Genomic DNA, 17228 nt, shown 5'->3' with positions numbered 1-17228 from the left:
AACCATCTGGCCGCCCTCTGCCTCACATACTCGCACATGACCAAAGTGTGCTACTGTGTGGTCTTAAAAGCCAGTCTTTCCCCACTGCCTCTGACCTGCTGCAAAATGCATGCAGCTGGGTGATGGACTTGTTCTGCCAGCTGCCACGTGAACAGCAGAGAAAAAGGATATACTTCTTTCATCTCTGCAAAAACAGCTCAATTTGGAAGCCAGTTTTCTGCAGCATGCCATACAAGTGGCCCTTGAAAACCACCTATCATATCAATATTGGGAACACAAACACTTCTTGTGCAGTATTTGGTTCCCAATTATCCTCCATTAAGGCCACTCCCATTTTTTGCTCTGAGAGAGTACTGCAAGGAAATTCTTCTCATCCACTGAAAAGCAAAGGCACGTCCAACGAAGATGACTAATTTATGGAGATGGGTGATGAGGCCCAGTGAGCAATGCTGTTTCAGAGCCAGAGCTCAGCTACCAGGACTCCGGAGCCCCGTGCATGTAGAATGGTGAGTGGCGAGTGTTGGCTGGCATTGCATTATTGATTTTGCTTTTCAGAGTTGAACACTTAACCCATTTTCTCAGCTGAATATTTACTAAAACGACATTTTTGGAAAAGTGTTGCGCTCAGGGGTTTGCGTGGCATGGTGGCTCAGAGGGTATCATTTGCCTTACACCTCCTGACAGTCCCAGTTGTGGCTTTGAATTTGGCCCCAGCTCTGTCCAAGCAAAGCTTGCATGTTTTTCCTGTGTTTGTGGGTTTCGTCCAGGTGCTTCTTTCCTCACACTTTTCAAAGACAAATGGTTCAGGTGAAATGGTGAGTAAATTGCCCTGTGTGTGTGTGCCCTGCAATGGACTTGCATCCTGTCCACAGTGTACCATACCTTCCTCTTTTTTTCTCTCTGCATAACAAGTCAAGAAGTTGAGTCTCTTTGGCGCTAACCGCTGTGAGTTGAAAGTGGTGGAACAAAAACAGCCTTTGCTTTGAAAGGGTGAGATCTGCTGAAACTAAGAAAATGTAGCAGGCTTGTAATCCTGGGGTGGAGAAAACAATACATCAGATGTATTTCAATTTATGTGATTGCCAAAAAAGCAAACTCATTGAAATGTTGTTTTTGCCAAGCAAAAGAACCCCATTCTGCTGTTGGTAGCTGAGCCTTGACTGCTGACTCGGGTGTCTCTGTTCTGCCTCCTTGCAGGTTTCGCTGGTTGATAGATGGCGAGTGTAAGGTGGATGCTGAGCCCTGCACAGTAGAGGTATGAGCTGAGGTACAGTGCACAGCATGTGCACTGTGTGCGTAGGAGTGGCGTCAGTAGCTACTGTCAAACCCTACTTGCTTACGAAGCGCATGGGGCCAATCGTTCTAGAAGATACTGTGAACACAGGAAATGGGTGGAGCTGGATCATCTTCTCCGACATGAGAAGCCCTCTGCGCAATCTGTGTTCTCGGCTCCCCCGGTGTCTCTGCGTCTGGCCTGTGGGCACAAACCACAAACTGCAGTCCATGCAAACCCTCTCTCTCATCCTTAATGTACAGCTTTAAGGGAAAGCATTTATGGCTCAAGCTGCTGAGGAAGTAATGGCAGTGCAGGAAAGGAAAGCACAATGCGCTTCACTGGAACCGTAGAACCCGGTTCCATTTCTGAGAAGTGCCAAGCGGAGGCACACCACTGCAGATGAGTGAGGACATAAGGGTGTACTGTACTGCTGTCATGCGCTCTGTCAACCCCCCCCCCCCCCGGCTTTTTTTCCCCTCTTGCCAGAATTTTAATAATGCTGAGGGAACCCAATTAATAATGCAGCAGTTCACACCATGTCACCAGCTTGGCATTTCCTTCAGGGAGGGAAAGGAGTGGGAACAAAGACACGTGGGCAGGAGGTTGTCGGGTCTTTAGAGGGACAATCCAGCGCAAGCGTTACTGTGAGAACAGCACCATAATGCAGTCCTCATTTTGGCCAATTGGCATGCTAGCAAGCCACCATAGCGAGAAGTCATGGACCGACCATCGCTGAAGATAATCGTGTGACAGCCGTGATATTACAAAATTTAGGTGGAGAGGTTGATGTTGCTAGCAATAACACACTTATTTGATCCAGTTCTTGGCTGTAGCATATGAATAAGAAAGCCAACCATTATATGAATATTATCATTTGAAATATTTATTTTTTTTAATCTGGGATTAATTTCTAATGGGGCTGTGTACATTTTTAAGTCTGTCATCAAAGCTAATTGGGATCTGTGAAATATCAGTGTTGCAGAAAACTTAGTTTGAAAGGATCCCAGTATTATTGGGTCAACAGAGCAAAACTCTTTAACAGAAACTGAACAAGTGACTTTTTTTAAGAAACCCAATGGGTATTTGAATAGCTGAATAAGAGCTCAGCTTTGCTAGAACAAATTTCCCTGTAACGAAGGGTCTGTAAACCATCAAGAGTGGATTTGGCAAAATGGGTCAAGTTCAGGTGTAAAATGCCTGTAAGCATGGTCATGGTGGGAAAACTGGCTCTGATGCTGCTCATTGTAACCGCAAGCGGCATGCTCTTCCTGTAAGTAGGTCATTTTTTTCCTGTTCCCGTGTGGATGTGAAGCAAGCTCTGAAAAACATTACAGAAAACAGACTGCGTTAGGGGGACTGCTTAGGATTAGCCATTGGACCAAACTGGGCAGCTTTCTGTGGTGACCTAACGTGATCTGGTTCTGGTAGGCTTCAATCTGGACCATCAAATTTGAATTTACTTGATGTTTACTGTCAGCAGTGCATCCTAATTTAACGCACTGAACTGTTTACTATTTTAAATTAAAAAAAAAAACATTGCATTTATTATCGCTGCCTTTGACGAGTGAATGAAATCTCTTTTAAGGATGAGGATTTAAATAACAAAATCTGTCAGTTTTTGCTTTTTGAGAAACTGGTGTTTTTTTCTTGTCTTATTTTCTTGGAGTCAATCATTTTCACAGCTGTAATATTCTAAGCAGGGGATATTTAGAAATGCCCAAGTGCATTACATCACTGCAAATTAAACAAAAACAATTCTTTGTTAAAGCCAAATGGGATAAATGTAGGAAACTTCAGACTGTATCTCAAGTCCTTATACACAGAGCTGCATTTGAATGTTGCAGTAATTTGAAGGTTTTTGCTGTTTGCATTTATTTCCTTGTTTTCCGCAAATAGCCGAGTTTTTTCCAAAATCGGCCCAGATCTTTACTCTCACAGATTGTAGTGCGGGTGATTTAATAAACTGTTCATGATGACTATACTGCTGTGAAGAAAGAAAACAATTGTCATTTTATAACTCGGTTACAAGCCAAACAGGGAGGGAGGCTTACAGATCCACAGAACAACAGGCAGGGATTAAAACCTGTCAAAACATCAAGAGCTTTTCACTTAGCCCATCTATTGCACCCTCAAAGTGATTGAAAGGCATCTCTTCCTCCACAGCTTCTCGTTCATTGAGTTTAATGCAAATGTCCAACTCATTTGTCTCGCTTGATCCACCTCAGTCATGCTCCGAGGGTATGTGATCTGGCATTCTTCTCCCAGGCCTGGTATGACAGTGGGGGGTCAGGGGTGGGGCAGTGAGGTGATGAGGCCAAGTGCTCCCGTTGGTGTGTGCTCAGCAACACTCCCTGGAGGGAACCAACCTTCTCAACAGCATGTTTTCCTACTCAGCATTTTTGCTGCTGGTGCATGAGGTGCTGAGCGTGGCTGACTTGGCAGAGATCTCCATGCAGGGCTCTACAGTCATTAAACAGTTGCTCACTCAACAAAACATGCCTGAATCTGCCTGTAAGGAGATCTGGGTATAGAGGGCTTAAGGAACCTCTATCCAAAATGCAGAATTATTATCACATACAAGTGTGAGAAAACTCAAAGATGAACAAGGGACTTCAATGATGCTTAGGGGGGGACAATGCTTAGAGCATGTAACACCTGGTTAGGACATGGGATTTAATCTCATCATTGTTCCATGGCGTCAATGGATGTGGGGACATAAGCAAGGCTGCTGCACAGAAGTGTATTCCAGCTGGACACATAAGCTGTAAGTTCATCAGCATTTATAAAAGCTGATCAAGCGCTATGATTGAAATGGAAGCAATGAATTATAAATTATGGGGGAGTTTTGGTGTAACGTGAAGGCTGAGATGCTCCTGGGGGAGAAGGGATCAAGAATGGAAAGGATGAAACCCAGACTCTAGATTCTGATGTAAAGGTTGGTCATTTGAGTTTTGATGGGGCCTTGCTGTTTTGTGCCCTTGTGCTCAGTTTCGTTTTCAGTAAACATACATCCCAATGTATCGCAGGATTATAAAACGTGTAAGTGGCTGGATAAATAATTCTGTTAGTTGCTTTTAATAACGCCATCTGCTAAGAAACTACAATAGACAGAGCACATACTCCAGTACCCCCCCAGTCCCTAAGACTCCTTTGTCCCCAGGCCCTCAAACAGCTCTTTCCATCCGCCTGTCCGCTAGTAGTCACGGTACTTATGCCAATTTCTGATGCTGTCACATCCTTGGGAAGGCAGACACACTGCTGGCAGGCAGGAACGGTTTGGGATCCGGCACTGGCCCAGTTATCCACAAAGTCTGCTCCAGTTTGTTAGCTGGCTGCATTTTTTTCTGCTTGTTTATTTCAAAAAGTATCACTGTTTTTCTCATTAGGAGTACACGTTTGCCTATTCATCCATACTATTGGTGCTTTTTTTAATGCTCGGACAGGGTAAACAACGCATTAGCCTTTCCAGAAACCACATGTAAAGCTCTTGTTGGCGTATACTTTACCGGTAATGTATGGCAGGGCTGTTTTTTTAATGGTTCCATTATTATATGGTTCCATGGTTCTGTCTTTCCTCTCTGTTTTCGTGGATTGCTTCTTACGGTGTGTTGGTGGAGAGTTGAAAGTAATGAAAAGGGCTTTAGATTTTGGGGGATTATTGATAGGAGCACTTGCTCTGCCTGAACTAATTGTCACAGTAGTAATTACTAAGCTGTTCTATTGCTATGCACATGCACAGTAGATCACTTTTGTCTCAGAATGTGGGTAGTAGGCATTACAAGCAAGGTGTAATGTGACATCCAAACTGAGTGAAAGAAGATGACTGTTATTAAATTGTCAGTGTCATACCACTGGGTTTCACAGTCTGCAGCCATTCATTTTTACAGCAAATATTTAAAAATGTATTCAAATATATACAAATTCAAACTAAACCGGACACTTTAGATAAACTGTTATGGATGCCATCATGATTTTTCATTAATTGTAGTTCAATTCCTTGTGATTGTGGACCGTGATGTCAGAGATCTGAACTGAATATGAGATCCACAAAGACCAAACCCCTTCTGGAAACCATTGTAGGACTGAGGGCTAGGACCGAAACTTCAAAGGCATAGGTTCAAGTAATCCTATTTAGTTTGAACGCATTGGCCCTGATTGCTCCGTAGTCTCTGGCTGCAGCATCCTTCTCTCTTTGATGGGAAATACCTCCCAGCTCCTCTTCACCATCCTCAATACCCCACCCATCCTCAAAAAGCAATCCCTCCATTTCCACACTTCACTGCCTCGGACTACTGTTCTTGCTTCCACGACTCGAGAAAAAGAGATCCCTTAATTAAACTTCGCTGCTGCTGTAGTTGCTGACATTAATATTGTCACATCAGATTCACAAAAGGTTTCACCTGCCTATCTTGAGTTCAGCAGCAGACATAAAGCCCCTTTAGAAAAAAACAGAATAGCTTTCAACCTGAAATTCCAATTTAAAACTAAAAATTATTTTTTTTTGTGCATGAAAGTAATACACCAGGTGTCAAAACAACCATTGTTTCACAGTTTGAGTTTTCAGAAAGGGAAAATGGAAATGGAAGAAACACAAGCTGCCAAGAGGTTTTCACCTGTGGTTGCCAAATGCAGAGATCAGGCAGACAGTTGATATTGATTTGTATGCAAACACAATTTTGCTTTCCTGCTTGTACATTACACATGTTATGGCAGCTAATTAGCAGGATAAATAACACCATAACTGCAGATGACAACATACACCAACTGAGACTCAAGAACAGGGGTGGACCCATATTGAAACAATTCGTTCATAAACACTGAATTCTGACCGGTAATGAAAAATTAAATTAAAAAAAAAAAAATCATACCGCATTTTCACTCTACAGTCATTCCCTGTGGTATAGCTATTTCAGTTGCATGAATCTGACTTTATGAAGTTTCATTTAATAGCACTACTTTGGCTTACAAAGCCATTTCTTTGTATTAGGACTGAATTTGGATTTTGTATGCCTCCTGAAACTGACATACCTCCTTAGCATCAGCAGACATTTAGATTTATATATACTCCTTAATAAGACTCTTCTCTAAAGTCACATACAATGATTGTTATTATGCAAAAATAAGGCTGACATCTTAATCCAAGGTATCTTACAAAGCTGGGTACACTGCACTGAACTCCCTACAGTCATTCCTTCATCTATACACCAGAGCAATGTAACACACACCTGCTCCAATTGAGAGTCACTAGTTCACCTGAAACACATCTTTAGACTGTAGGTGGAGACCAGGGCACCTGGAGGAAACTTATGTAAATGCAGGAAGAACATGCAAGTTCAACATTGAATGAGAGGGGGCAAAACCCATGCTGAATTGCAGAGCCTAGGTGCTGTGAGACAGCAGCACTACCTGCTGCATCACCAGACAGTCCCGACCAGAGAGCAGGATCACCATGAGGTCTTTGCAGTTATAGTTTCACTCCTGATGCATTAGGCTCTTAGCTTGTATTATCTTTTGTTTCTTAGTTTCACCTGTTATGATCTCAGTAATCATATCCCTGTTCGGGCTACTCAAATTATGTCAGTTTTTGGTGTGTGAATTTTGTTGCGTTGTTTTCATTTGTTTTCTTTCTGTAGTGTTCTGTTTTTTTCCTTAATGGTTGACCATCTAGTGTCACATCTGTATATGTTTTGTGGATGAGCATTTCTTAAGTGTACAGTATGTAATAGCTACAAAAGAGCTGAACAACCTCAGATGGACAGTACTATAGAGGAATTAAGGGAAACTGCCTTGTTAACGTTGTGTTACTATAACTGATGTTAATTACTGAAGTTATGTCCTTTTTAATTGGATTTGCTGATATTTTACCAAATTATTATTATTATTGCAAGCTTAAAAATCCATAACTTTTTTATTCATAAACTAATGGCATTTGCATTTTTCAGGAATTCTTTACCTTCATAAGGTGGGGAAGACTGTATCGTTAATACAACTGCACATTCCCCTATCGGAAAGTTCAAGTGGAACAGTCTTACCTATGGTTCCAGTGGTTCACATTGGCTGGCTTAAGCTCAGTGTTGATGGTCTGTCCATCCATTCAAACAGCCTTCATTGTGCTCATGTAGAACAGAAGCCCATGTTTATGAAAACAGCCATGTAACAGAGGATATAGAGTAACTTATGCATATTTCAAAGTAGCAAGCTTGCAATTGTCATTGGCTCCCACTGCTGGAGCTACTTGTCTTATACCCTGTTGGGAGTTTATCCCCTACCCCAGTCAACCATCAAGAATAGCATCTAGAAGGTAAGAAAGGGCCAACAAAGCCATTTTTTCCCTCTGGGTCTTTGTCCACCATGAATACTTGCTCTTGAGTTACAGTGAGGTTAAATGTTGTTTTTTTTTTTTTTTTTTCTAGAATGTTTAGTATGTATTCACTTTTATCCAAGATGTTAATTATGTTACTTTGAGCTCATTGTGGTGTTTAAAGATAAGTCATGTCTATGTTTTGCTTTCACTGTATTCTAGCTTCCTTTGCACCTGCTCCTCATTTTTCCTCAGTGAAATAGACTATACTGACCACTCAGAAGCTGTTCAGCATGTAAATTATATAGTTATTTTGCTTTCCAAGGGAATTTTTGTTTTGTTGTTGCTATTAATCACCTTCAGCAGCCTGTATCCAAGGAGGGGAAAAATAATTCCAGTCAACTTGAATATGGGCTCCAGTGATGCTTAGACTAGTTCAGTCAGAATGTATCGTCACTCTCTGAAGTCTCCTGGATAGGGGGGGATATTGAAAACTTTGCATATGCATAGTTTCACATAAATTAAATTAATTTCTCTGTTTTACTCTCAGTGTACGCAATGCCGTCTGAGCTTTTAGTGATGGATGGCCACTGTTTGTAATTTTGTGTTGTAATGGTGGGATTGTACTAAACCTCATTGGGATATTTCCTGCTTCTTTTTCCTGCTCATTCCTTTCATTTTCCGTAGTGCTAAATGAGCTGCTTGGGGGGAAATTAATTTTGTCTCCTTTTCTTCCTTTTCATATTTTCCCGTACCATGTCCAGAGGGAGACAGCAACACATTTAGACACGTTATAGCATCCAGTGTTTTACTATACCCTTATTCGCTGCACGTCACTCTTAGTTTTTGGTAATTGCTTGTTCCCATTCCTTTTTCCATTGCTCTTGGGAATCGTGATTTGAAAATTTAATTACTGAACAGGACTGTGTTGCCATCTGCTAGAAAGACGTATGCTAAGGCTTTCTTAAAATGAGATGTTTAATTTCACATCCATTTGAAGGTGGTGAATTTTTTTAAACTGTTTATATTCCTTTTTGCTGCCTTGATTATGGAAAATTAAAAATGGGAAGGGTTTTCTTGGAAAGTTTTCTTTGTCTATCTGTATGCTATTTTGACCCTGTACTGTACATAAAACCAATAAAAAAAATTGGGATGTTGAATTAGTGTGATGCAGAAATCCATCTGAACAAGAACTGTTGTGAGGAAATGAGCAAATCTAAAGTGCTTGTCAAAAAATGGTGTTTGCAAAAGTGAGAGAAATGGTTAAAAAATTGGTTAAAGTAATCTTTGATATTACACTTCTCCCTCCCTTGGAATGGACCCTGTTATTTTTGCTCAGAGGAAAATACCCCCCAGTCGCAGAGATGGCTTTTTATTTGTGGAGATTGATATCATGGAAAACAGTCACCCCCACCAATTCTCACCCCTGCTCAGTTTCACGCTTCCACAGACATGGAGTCAGAGGTAATAGATTCCATCTCTCCAGAATATTCTGTTGGCAGTTTGGCCAAAATGGTTCTAGTATAAATAGCAATGGTATTTTAACCTCGTGACCTTGTTAAGTCCCTTTACAGATTAGTATTCAGAAGGCATTCCCTTAAAACACTTAACACATGCTCAATTTCTTAAGGATCAAAGGATCAGACAGCTAAGGGGATACAAATTTTGGAGAAAACAGCGATATACTCTTCTGACCAAAGTTTAGACAATTTTTTGAGTAACTAAAGACCCATTTTCATGTTTGTCATTCTGACTGAAAAATGGAGGGAAATTAACATTTAGCGGTAGAACATACAGTATTTTGAGGTCCAGATTCAATGTAATCCACTAGTACCCAACATTCAGATGTCTTTTCTTGTTGCAGGTTGAACTGGCAAGCTGACTAATCTTGGAAAACAGTGCAAATTGGACCCTAACTTCCTTGACTTCTTGGATTTCATGACAATGAAGACAGTTTAACAGTAATGTTAAGTGAAGAGTTTTCTGTTAAGCTTCAGAAAGTATTAGGGGACAATGTGAAATTAGATGCAGGTAAATTTCTTTGCCAAAACAGCTACAGCTGAAAAAGTGCAGGGACCCAGAACAAGACAAATTCAGCAACTTTATAATGGCTGAAAGACAGATTTGCCTGTGCTGAACATACTGCTGGACACTATGAGTTCACAGGACAATCCCAGCGGCCCTTTCACTTCTGGATATCGGGACAACCAGGGAAGAGAGGTGAAAAACAACAACAGACAGGCATTGTTTGTATCTCGGGGTGACCCCAATGCCAATGCTATTCATGCAGAAGTCAAGAGTGTTACTGGTGATGCAGGCACTCTACCTCCACTGGTATCCCAGAGCGAGGAGCAGGACAAGATAATCATCTGGGGAGCAGATGCCCGGTGCATAGATCCAGATCTGGAGGAGTTTGAATTGCTGGAATGTCAGGAGCTCGAGGCTTTCCTGGTGGAGGAAGAAGAGAAGCCTGAGAGAAAAGGAAATGCTGGGGTAGGAAAAGATACACTTCTGGACCCACGTAGTCTAAAGGAAGACCATAGTTGTACGTATAAGGAACAAGACAGCCAAACAAAGGCCAGCGATTCCCAAAACATTCCATCTGAGTTGTACCGGATCATGCCAGAGGACATCACCCAGGTCTCACCGGCCACCGATACTACCTCAACAAAAAACCAGAGCCTGCATCAAGACAGCTGTTGTCATTCTGTTCCTTCTCAGAGCAACTTTATGCAGTCCAGCAGTATGGACTTGAACATGAACTCTGGCACTTTGCCTCAGGGAACCTGCCAAGAAGCACAACCAGTACAAACTAGAAAAGGGCTGAGGACAGGCCCTCTTCAAGAGGAATCTGGAGCAGTTAGAAATGGTTCAGGTAAATGTCAACAGAAGAAAATATGTATGAGGGGAGATGTACATACCCAACAACATGGTTTTCAAAGCCAAAACAGAGAACAGGCTGGTTCTAAGAACTACAGTCCAGTAAACAGTCCATCCTCTGATGGAAGCAGCATTGAAAGGGTCCTTTCTAGTCAGCTGTTAAACCCAGTGCCCTGCAGTGAAACTGGTATAAGGCTGTTCATAGAACGTGATGGTGTAGAGAGTCAGTCATGCCACTGGAGCTCTTCAAGTACAGAAACATCTGTCAACAAGACTTGTGACAAGGTGAATGGCAGACTTTGCCAAGAGGACATAAAACCAGAACAAAATGGTAATTATCAGGCCCCAAGCACATGCATGTGGGAGACCACACACAGTACAGCAGAAGAGTCCAAAGCACTTCAGAAGCAGGGATTATCCAAACACAACCACAACGCAAGCCCATCCAGCCTGGAGAGAAGGACCCCACAAACTCATCCTTCTGGGAGTCCCACAAGATCAGCAACCCCTCCATCCCCAAAGAATCTGGGATCTCCAAAAAAGAGACTCTCATCTTCACCAAGCAAGGCCACTGGCTCTCAAACCTCCAGTCAGGAAACTGTGAATGGTTTGCAGGGGTTTACAAGTGGCCTCAGAACACCTGCAAAAGTAGCTGTGAATAGTGGGATCCCAAAACCAGTCCTTCAAAATCCATGCAGGGCAGTAGAGAAGACAGAGCCAGAAAGCAAGAATGAGAGGTCCCCGTCCCCCAGTTTCCCTCCCAAGCCGAAAAATGTACGCCCTAAGATCATAACATACATACGCAAAGGTCCTCAGTTAAAACCCCAAGTGTTAGATACTCCCTATCAAGTCTCCACCCTACCCTCTAGGCTGTCTGCTTACACTTCTTCCCCTACCACCAAGGACCCCAAAACTTGTGTGGACCCCAAGGCCTCGCCAGTGCTCAGTGCCTCCAACTTGCTTTATGATAAATATCGTCAGGAAATGCAGAAAACACGCTTTTTCGCACCAGGCCTTGCAGTATCTGGGATCAGACCACCAAGTCAAACCATTCCTTCCAAACTGCCTGGGAAGGCAGATAGCTTCTATGGTACACTTGCTGAAAAGTACCTGCCGGAGGTGAGTCAGGGCAATTGAACAATTCAGGCACATGTGTGTAGCTTCTTCACAGTGTGCGTTCAGAGAAAAATGGTTTAATTTCTCGTAAAATTGTTTTCCTATAGAAAGAGAATAATCTCTGTTATGAAGGACTACTATATTGCCATGATTGTTTGCTATATGGGGGGGTGCGCGGTGGCGCAGTGGGTTGGACCAGGCCCTGCTCTCCGGTGGGTCTGGGGTTCGAGTCCCGCTTGGGGTGCCTTGCGACGGACTGGCGTCCTGTCCTGGGTGTGTCCCCTCCCCCTCCGGCCTTACGCCCTGTGTTGCCGGTTAGGCTCCGGTTCTCCGCGACCCCGTATAGGACAAGCGGTTCAGAAAATGTGTGTGTGTGTTTGCTATATGCTGGAGGACTTTGGCAAGAAGTATTTCTTGGACATTATTTGTTTGATTGTTCCTTGATATTCTCATAATAAGCATTTAATATGATCTTACCTTTTTATTTAAGATGGGCCAAAGTGCGGTCAACCTTGGAACCCCTGGGCATGAAGACTCTCACGCAGTTTCTCAGTTTGGTTCCCATGAGGCCACCAACATTTTCCGTGCCCCCAGGGCCCTAAGGCCTCAGCTGGGTCTGGGGGCTGTCAACAGATTCCCATCTGCAAAGAATCGAATGCTCCTGGCAGGTCAAAGGTCATCCTTGGCTTTCAGCCACCCTGTGCAGGCAGTCACCCCTGTCTCCCACAATAACCAGGACACCTCAGGTGAGAGAATAAATCTAATTTTCATCCACTGATTCTTTTGGTGTTAAGTTCTAGTTAAGTGAAATAAAACACAGTGGTTCAAGCAAGGCATTTTTAAAGAATCATTTGTTGTAATAATTAACATTTTAAGTGCCCAGGATTCAAACGGAACTCTCAGAGGAACTAATCAAAGTTTGGTCTTGGAAATTTATTTGGGTTTGTCAGATCCAGAGGCTATATACATTACTCCAAAGGGTAATTTATACTCGAAAAAAGTAAAAATTCAGAGAAAAGCAGAAAGGGAAAACTATGAGTGGAAAGTATCACACTTATCTGGCCAGCTGCAGCCCGTCCATAAAGATTAGAGGCCTGTAATTGAATAGATCATTCCTACTGAGCCTGGCAGGTTGGCAGTAAACTTCTTCTTTCCATCACCTTGCCCAACAAACCGGAAATTGTATATTCATGTTCCCGCTGGAAATGAGCAGGAACATATCAATATCCCCTTCATGACTGTTATTCTCCGAGGGGGCTGTTTGCCTGTTGCCACCCCATCCCGTCCCAAAACACACACACCACCATTTCCTTCCCTGCGGTGAATGCACACATCTCCATGCTATTATTGGGTTACACACCCTCATATCTCCTTCTAATGAATATGCATTAATCCTGTTCGTAGTTTGCCTCCAGGCACCTAGAGTCTTTGAAGTGCGAAGCAATTAACATTTAAGTACCGTCAGTTTATCCCTCTGGCAGAAGACACCTCCTGTGTGCAGTGACTGAGCTGTGTTGCAGCCAGTACTGAACCCCATTTCACCGCCCCCCCCCCCCCGCAAATTAAAAAAATAAATAAATACAGGCTGCTCAGTGTTAGAATATATTTCTGAATGCCGTATCACATAGTCTAGTCTGAATGTGAATGATTGGCTCTCCCTCTACGAAGGTAGAGTGGCTGTCATTTAGTCCAGAGGGCTTCTGTCGTTTCATGATCCAGGAACAGAGCTGGTCCTGGTGATCCCATGTGCACCACCCAGTGGCCCTGATGGCATTTCAGCTGCTTGGCCACCGCAGGCTTTTATGGGGGGCAAGGTTGAATGACGTCTTATCCTCTCAGTTTCAGTCTGTCCCTGGCTGCTCTCCCTCGGCCTTGGCATAAGGGGAGGGATTAAGCAATGTGAGGGATTGCAGCAGGGAGGTGCCAGTTGAGGATCTGTGCTACCTGCCAACCTATAGAAGTGGTTCATGCTGACACCCACTCTGTAGATGGGCTTATTAGTGCCAATTTCCAGCCTATAGAAGGCAGCTGGCTTGACACCAGCCTCTACCGCTGAAGCAAGCTACTCTTGAGCTTGCGGTAGGGCTTTACTGGTTGTTATCCAGCCTGTTGTGGTTTTTTCCAGCCTATTGGAAGGCTGTACTGGATAGTGTTCAACATATAGCAAGAGAATATGACCCATCTCAGTGCTTTGTAGTTACAGTACGTTTCCTTTGTCATTTACATCTTTTTAAATCCCCGTAACTAAATTAGCAAGGATGTACAGTAATTCATTTCTTACCCAAACCACACTACTGTTCCTAAAATACAAGCTAGTCCATGAAAACAACCAAGTTTAATATTCAAAAGCAGTGCTTTCTGGATGTTTTTTTTTTTGAGTTTCCACATGTATTTATAATACTGTAGCCTAAATAGCTTCATTATTCACCATTAAACCTCTTATTCTCCTCTGTTTTTTATTTCTAATTAGGACAAATGGTTGCATCTCATTGCAAGTATTGACTCTAGGGTAAAGTCTTTAATGTAAGAATCCATAATGTTTAATTACTTCCACAGTTGTTTTTCGTCATCAGATTCTCAGAAAGAATTGTCAGCACAATGTGTCCACATGTGTGCATCTTTATATACAGTATGAACAATGAATGCATTGTTCTGTGTCCAAACAAAATAAAAGGCAAAGAAACAAGATTTTTTTCTGGCATTACACCACTTTCCTGCCATCGCTCCTCAGTTTGGAAAATGAATTGCCTTTGGCCTACAAGGAACAGATAAAACAAAAGAGCGACACCTTAATATAGGAGATGGAGGCATCACTAGTACAAGTTACTGAACAAATGTTTATTCATTTCTCAACTCTCCTTTTCCTGCCAGATGAAACTTAAAAGGGATGGGGAGCTGGGGGGGGGCATTTTGTTTTTAATGATCTCAAGGTTAGCACTGAAGAAAACTGGCCTCAATTTCATTAAAGGCCCAGATTGTGAGGGGTGTAAGGGGGATTTGATAGCTGGGAATTGGGGAAGGAGGGCTGGAGAGAGGGAGGGCACCAACAGGTCATGGATTGTTGTTTCAATATTCAAGCTTTGTGCATATCAAGAATCTGACAGATACCGTTGGGCAGGGAAATTTCTCCTGTGGGGGATTGTTTTCTCCCCAGATGCATTACACAGTGTCTCACTGGGCCTGCAAGAGCGGTTTTGGCAAGCCAGCAGGGGGTCTATGTGCTTGTTCTCTTCCAGCAGCAGCTTCATGCTCTCAGTTTAAAAAATTACACAGAAATAAGGAAGAGTCTCAATCATTTCCAGCTATTTTTTTCCCCACAAAAAGAAGATTAACAAGGGGAAGAGGCTGCATTATGGACTTTGATGAATACTGTAATGGTAGTTTTGTGTGTCAGTTCCCCTGGTAACATCAGTAAGGCCTTTTTATGATCTTGGCTTCACTGGGCCTCAGAAAGCATTGTGAGGGAGGATTGGAGGTGCCAAGGGACACTGTTTTTAATCTTTTATCTTTTCATAATCCCTGCTTCTCTCCATTCGGCTTTTCTGCCTGTACTAGAATTTGTTGTTGAGATTCATTTATGATTGACAAGCTGAGCAGCCAGTAATAAAGCTATTTCTAACTAGTTATCCATACACCAAAGATCCCATCTCTTTTAAAAAAAAAATGCTTGCAGCATGGCCCAGTATTTATTTATTTTTTGATAGTCACACAGCGGCTAATGAAAACAGTCTTACGTTTCTTCATTACATTACTTTATTTAACAGACTCTTTTCTCCAGAGCAGCTTGCCATGAACACTATAGTATAGTGTTCTCAGCCCACAGTGACTTACAATGAGTTAGTCATCCATACACCAGTAAAACACACTGTCTCTCACACACTATGAATGACTTAGAGTCATCGGTCAACCTGAACAGCATGTCTTTGGACTGCGGGAGGAAACCCACGCAGACAAAAGGGAGAACATGTAACCTCCACACAGATGGAGTGGGGATCGAACCCACGTTCTCTCGCACCACTCAGGTACTGGGAGACTGCAGTGCTACTCCCTATGCTACCATACCACCTGCTTTCCTACTGAGTATTTTGTAAACATTTAGTTGCAAATGTTCCACGAATGAGCAAGCAGCGTTTCTCCAGGGAGGCGAGAGTAACCTCACATCTCCTCTGTGTCTGGTTCTCTTAGGGTTCCCCTGGCCAGGTATGAGTCGGGTTTGTCTGCAACATGCTTCATGTTGTTTAGGGAGCTGTTCTTTCAGCACCACTAGTCAGCCAGAAGAACCCACTACATCCCCTGTATTAAGGCCAACCCAAGTACTGTCACTCACTGCGGAGTGTCACTTCTTTGTCACTTACTTCTTTATATCTGAAAATGACCAGCTCTTGGATCTTCCTGTATCTGAGTGCCTCACAAATTATGGTTTCGTATTTTTCTTTTCTTGAATCAAAAAGCAGCCCTTCACAGGATACCTTGGATGCATTTTATCTAATTGTTTTAATTATATATTGCTTTACACCTCTGCTTCAGAGATTAAGTGCTTGCCGCTATTTTGTATGACAGCCTGTGAATAGGCTTTACAAGAAGGGGTGGCTCCCGCAGCTCCGGATTACAGTGTTTAAATGTGCGGTTAGAGGATGACAAATGTAAGTCATATATTCACGATAAGCAAGTCTGCATTTGAATATTAAGGAGAGGCGTGTGTTCACAGAGATGAAGCGAAAAGAGCTGAAATGATGCAGAAGCATGTCATCCAATGAGAAATGCACCTCCACTATTTCTGCTTGAGAGGTTTTACGTGACTGAGTGTTCGATGCAGCCTTTGCAACAGTGCCAGTCTTTTGATGACTAACCTTTGAGAATTTGTAGAATGAATATTGCTTCCAGAACTTGTGAAACAGGTATGGTGATCTCACTGTGTGACTGTGTCTCTGCACAGCAGATCAGCGGAAGCCCACCGCAGTGCCAAATCCAAAGTCCTTGCTCCCGAAGCCTGGCCAGTCCGGTCTTCGCCCCCCTGGATATTCTCGTCTACCAGCTGCACGACTGGCTGCCTTTGGCTTTGTTCGCAGTGCTAGCGTTTCCTCCGTATCCAGCAACCAGTCCAACGATAGCACCCGAAGCGACCCCTGCCACCCCAGTCACCGTGAGTTTTCTCCCACCTGGTGCCGGGCATGCCCCTTACCTGTCCTCAGTTTTCTTCGTAGATTTGGAGCTAGACGCATTTTAAAACAGTTGAACTTGAGAACAGATGATATTTACAGGATCGTACAGGTTCTGCAAACTTTTTGGTGGCATATTCATTCCGCTTACATTGCATTCCACCTCATCCCAAAAATGCTTTATCAACTTGAGAAGTGAGAACTGTACGGCCATTGAAGTAAAATAAAGGTGCTGTCATGTTTCTGACACCATCTTTAGATGTTGTGTACTATGTGACATGGCATATGATCCTGCTGGAAGTATCAGTTAGGGAAAGGCTAGATAAGCCTTGAAGGAATACACCTGATAAAAACAATGTTTTGGTATTTTGCAGCATTTAAATGGTGTTGGTACTAAAAAAGCTAATGTGTTCCAAGAGAGCATTCCCCACACAATTTTACCACCACCACCAGTCTGTGCTGTTGATTTAAGTCAGGATGGGTCTATAGATGAATT

The 17228-nt window shown here is 42.9% G+C and overlaps 1 protein-coding gene across 8 annotated transcripts in view; it reads left to right on the top strand.

Annotated features, from left to right (window-relative positions):
- mtus2a (microtubule associated tumor suppressor candidate 2a) overlaps positions 1–17228 on the top strand; it is a 68466-nt gene that overhangs the window by 22139 nt on the left and 29099 nt on the right. For 5 of the 8 annotated variants that reach the window (XM_018755361.2, XM_018755355.2, XM_018755359.2 and 2 more), the window contains exons 2-4: positions 9442–11576; positions 12064–12319; positions 16510–16716. In XM_018755361.2, the coding sequence (XP_018610877.2) occupies positions 9732–11576; positions 12064–12319; positions 16510–16716 (2308 nt within the window). In that variant the 5' untranslated portion in view covers positions 9442–9731. Of the gene's footprint in view, positions 1–437; positions 507–9441; positions 11577–12063; positions 12320–16509; positions 16717–17228 lie in introns of those variants that run through there. The other 3 variants (XM_018755358.2, XM_018755360.2, XM_018755363.2) reach the window with 3 other exon arrangements.

The sequence above is a fragment of the Scleropages formosus genome, chromosome 4 (genome assembly GCF_900964775.1).
Source record: "Scleropages formosus chromosome 4, fSclFor1.1, whole genome shotgun sequence".
In the NCBI taxonomy this organism is placed as follows: Eukaryota; Metazoa; Chordata; class Actinopteri; order Osteoglossiformes; family Osteoglossidae; genus Scleropages; species Scleropages formosus.
Note: the sequence above shows the minus strand (reverse complement) of the source record. Positions and strands in the feature narration are given on the sequence as shown.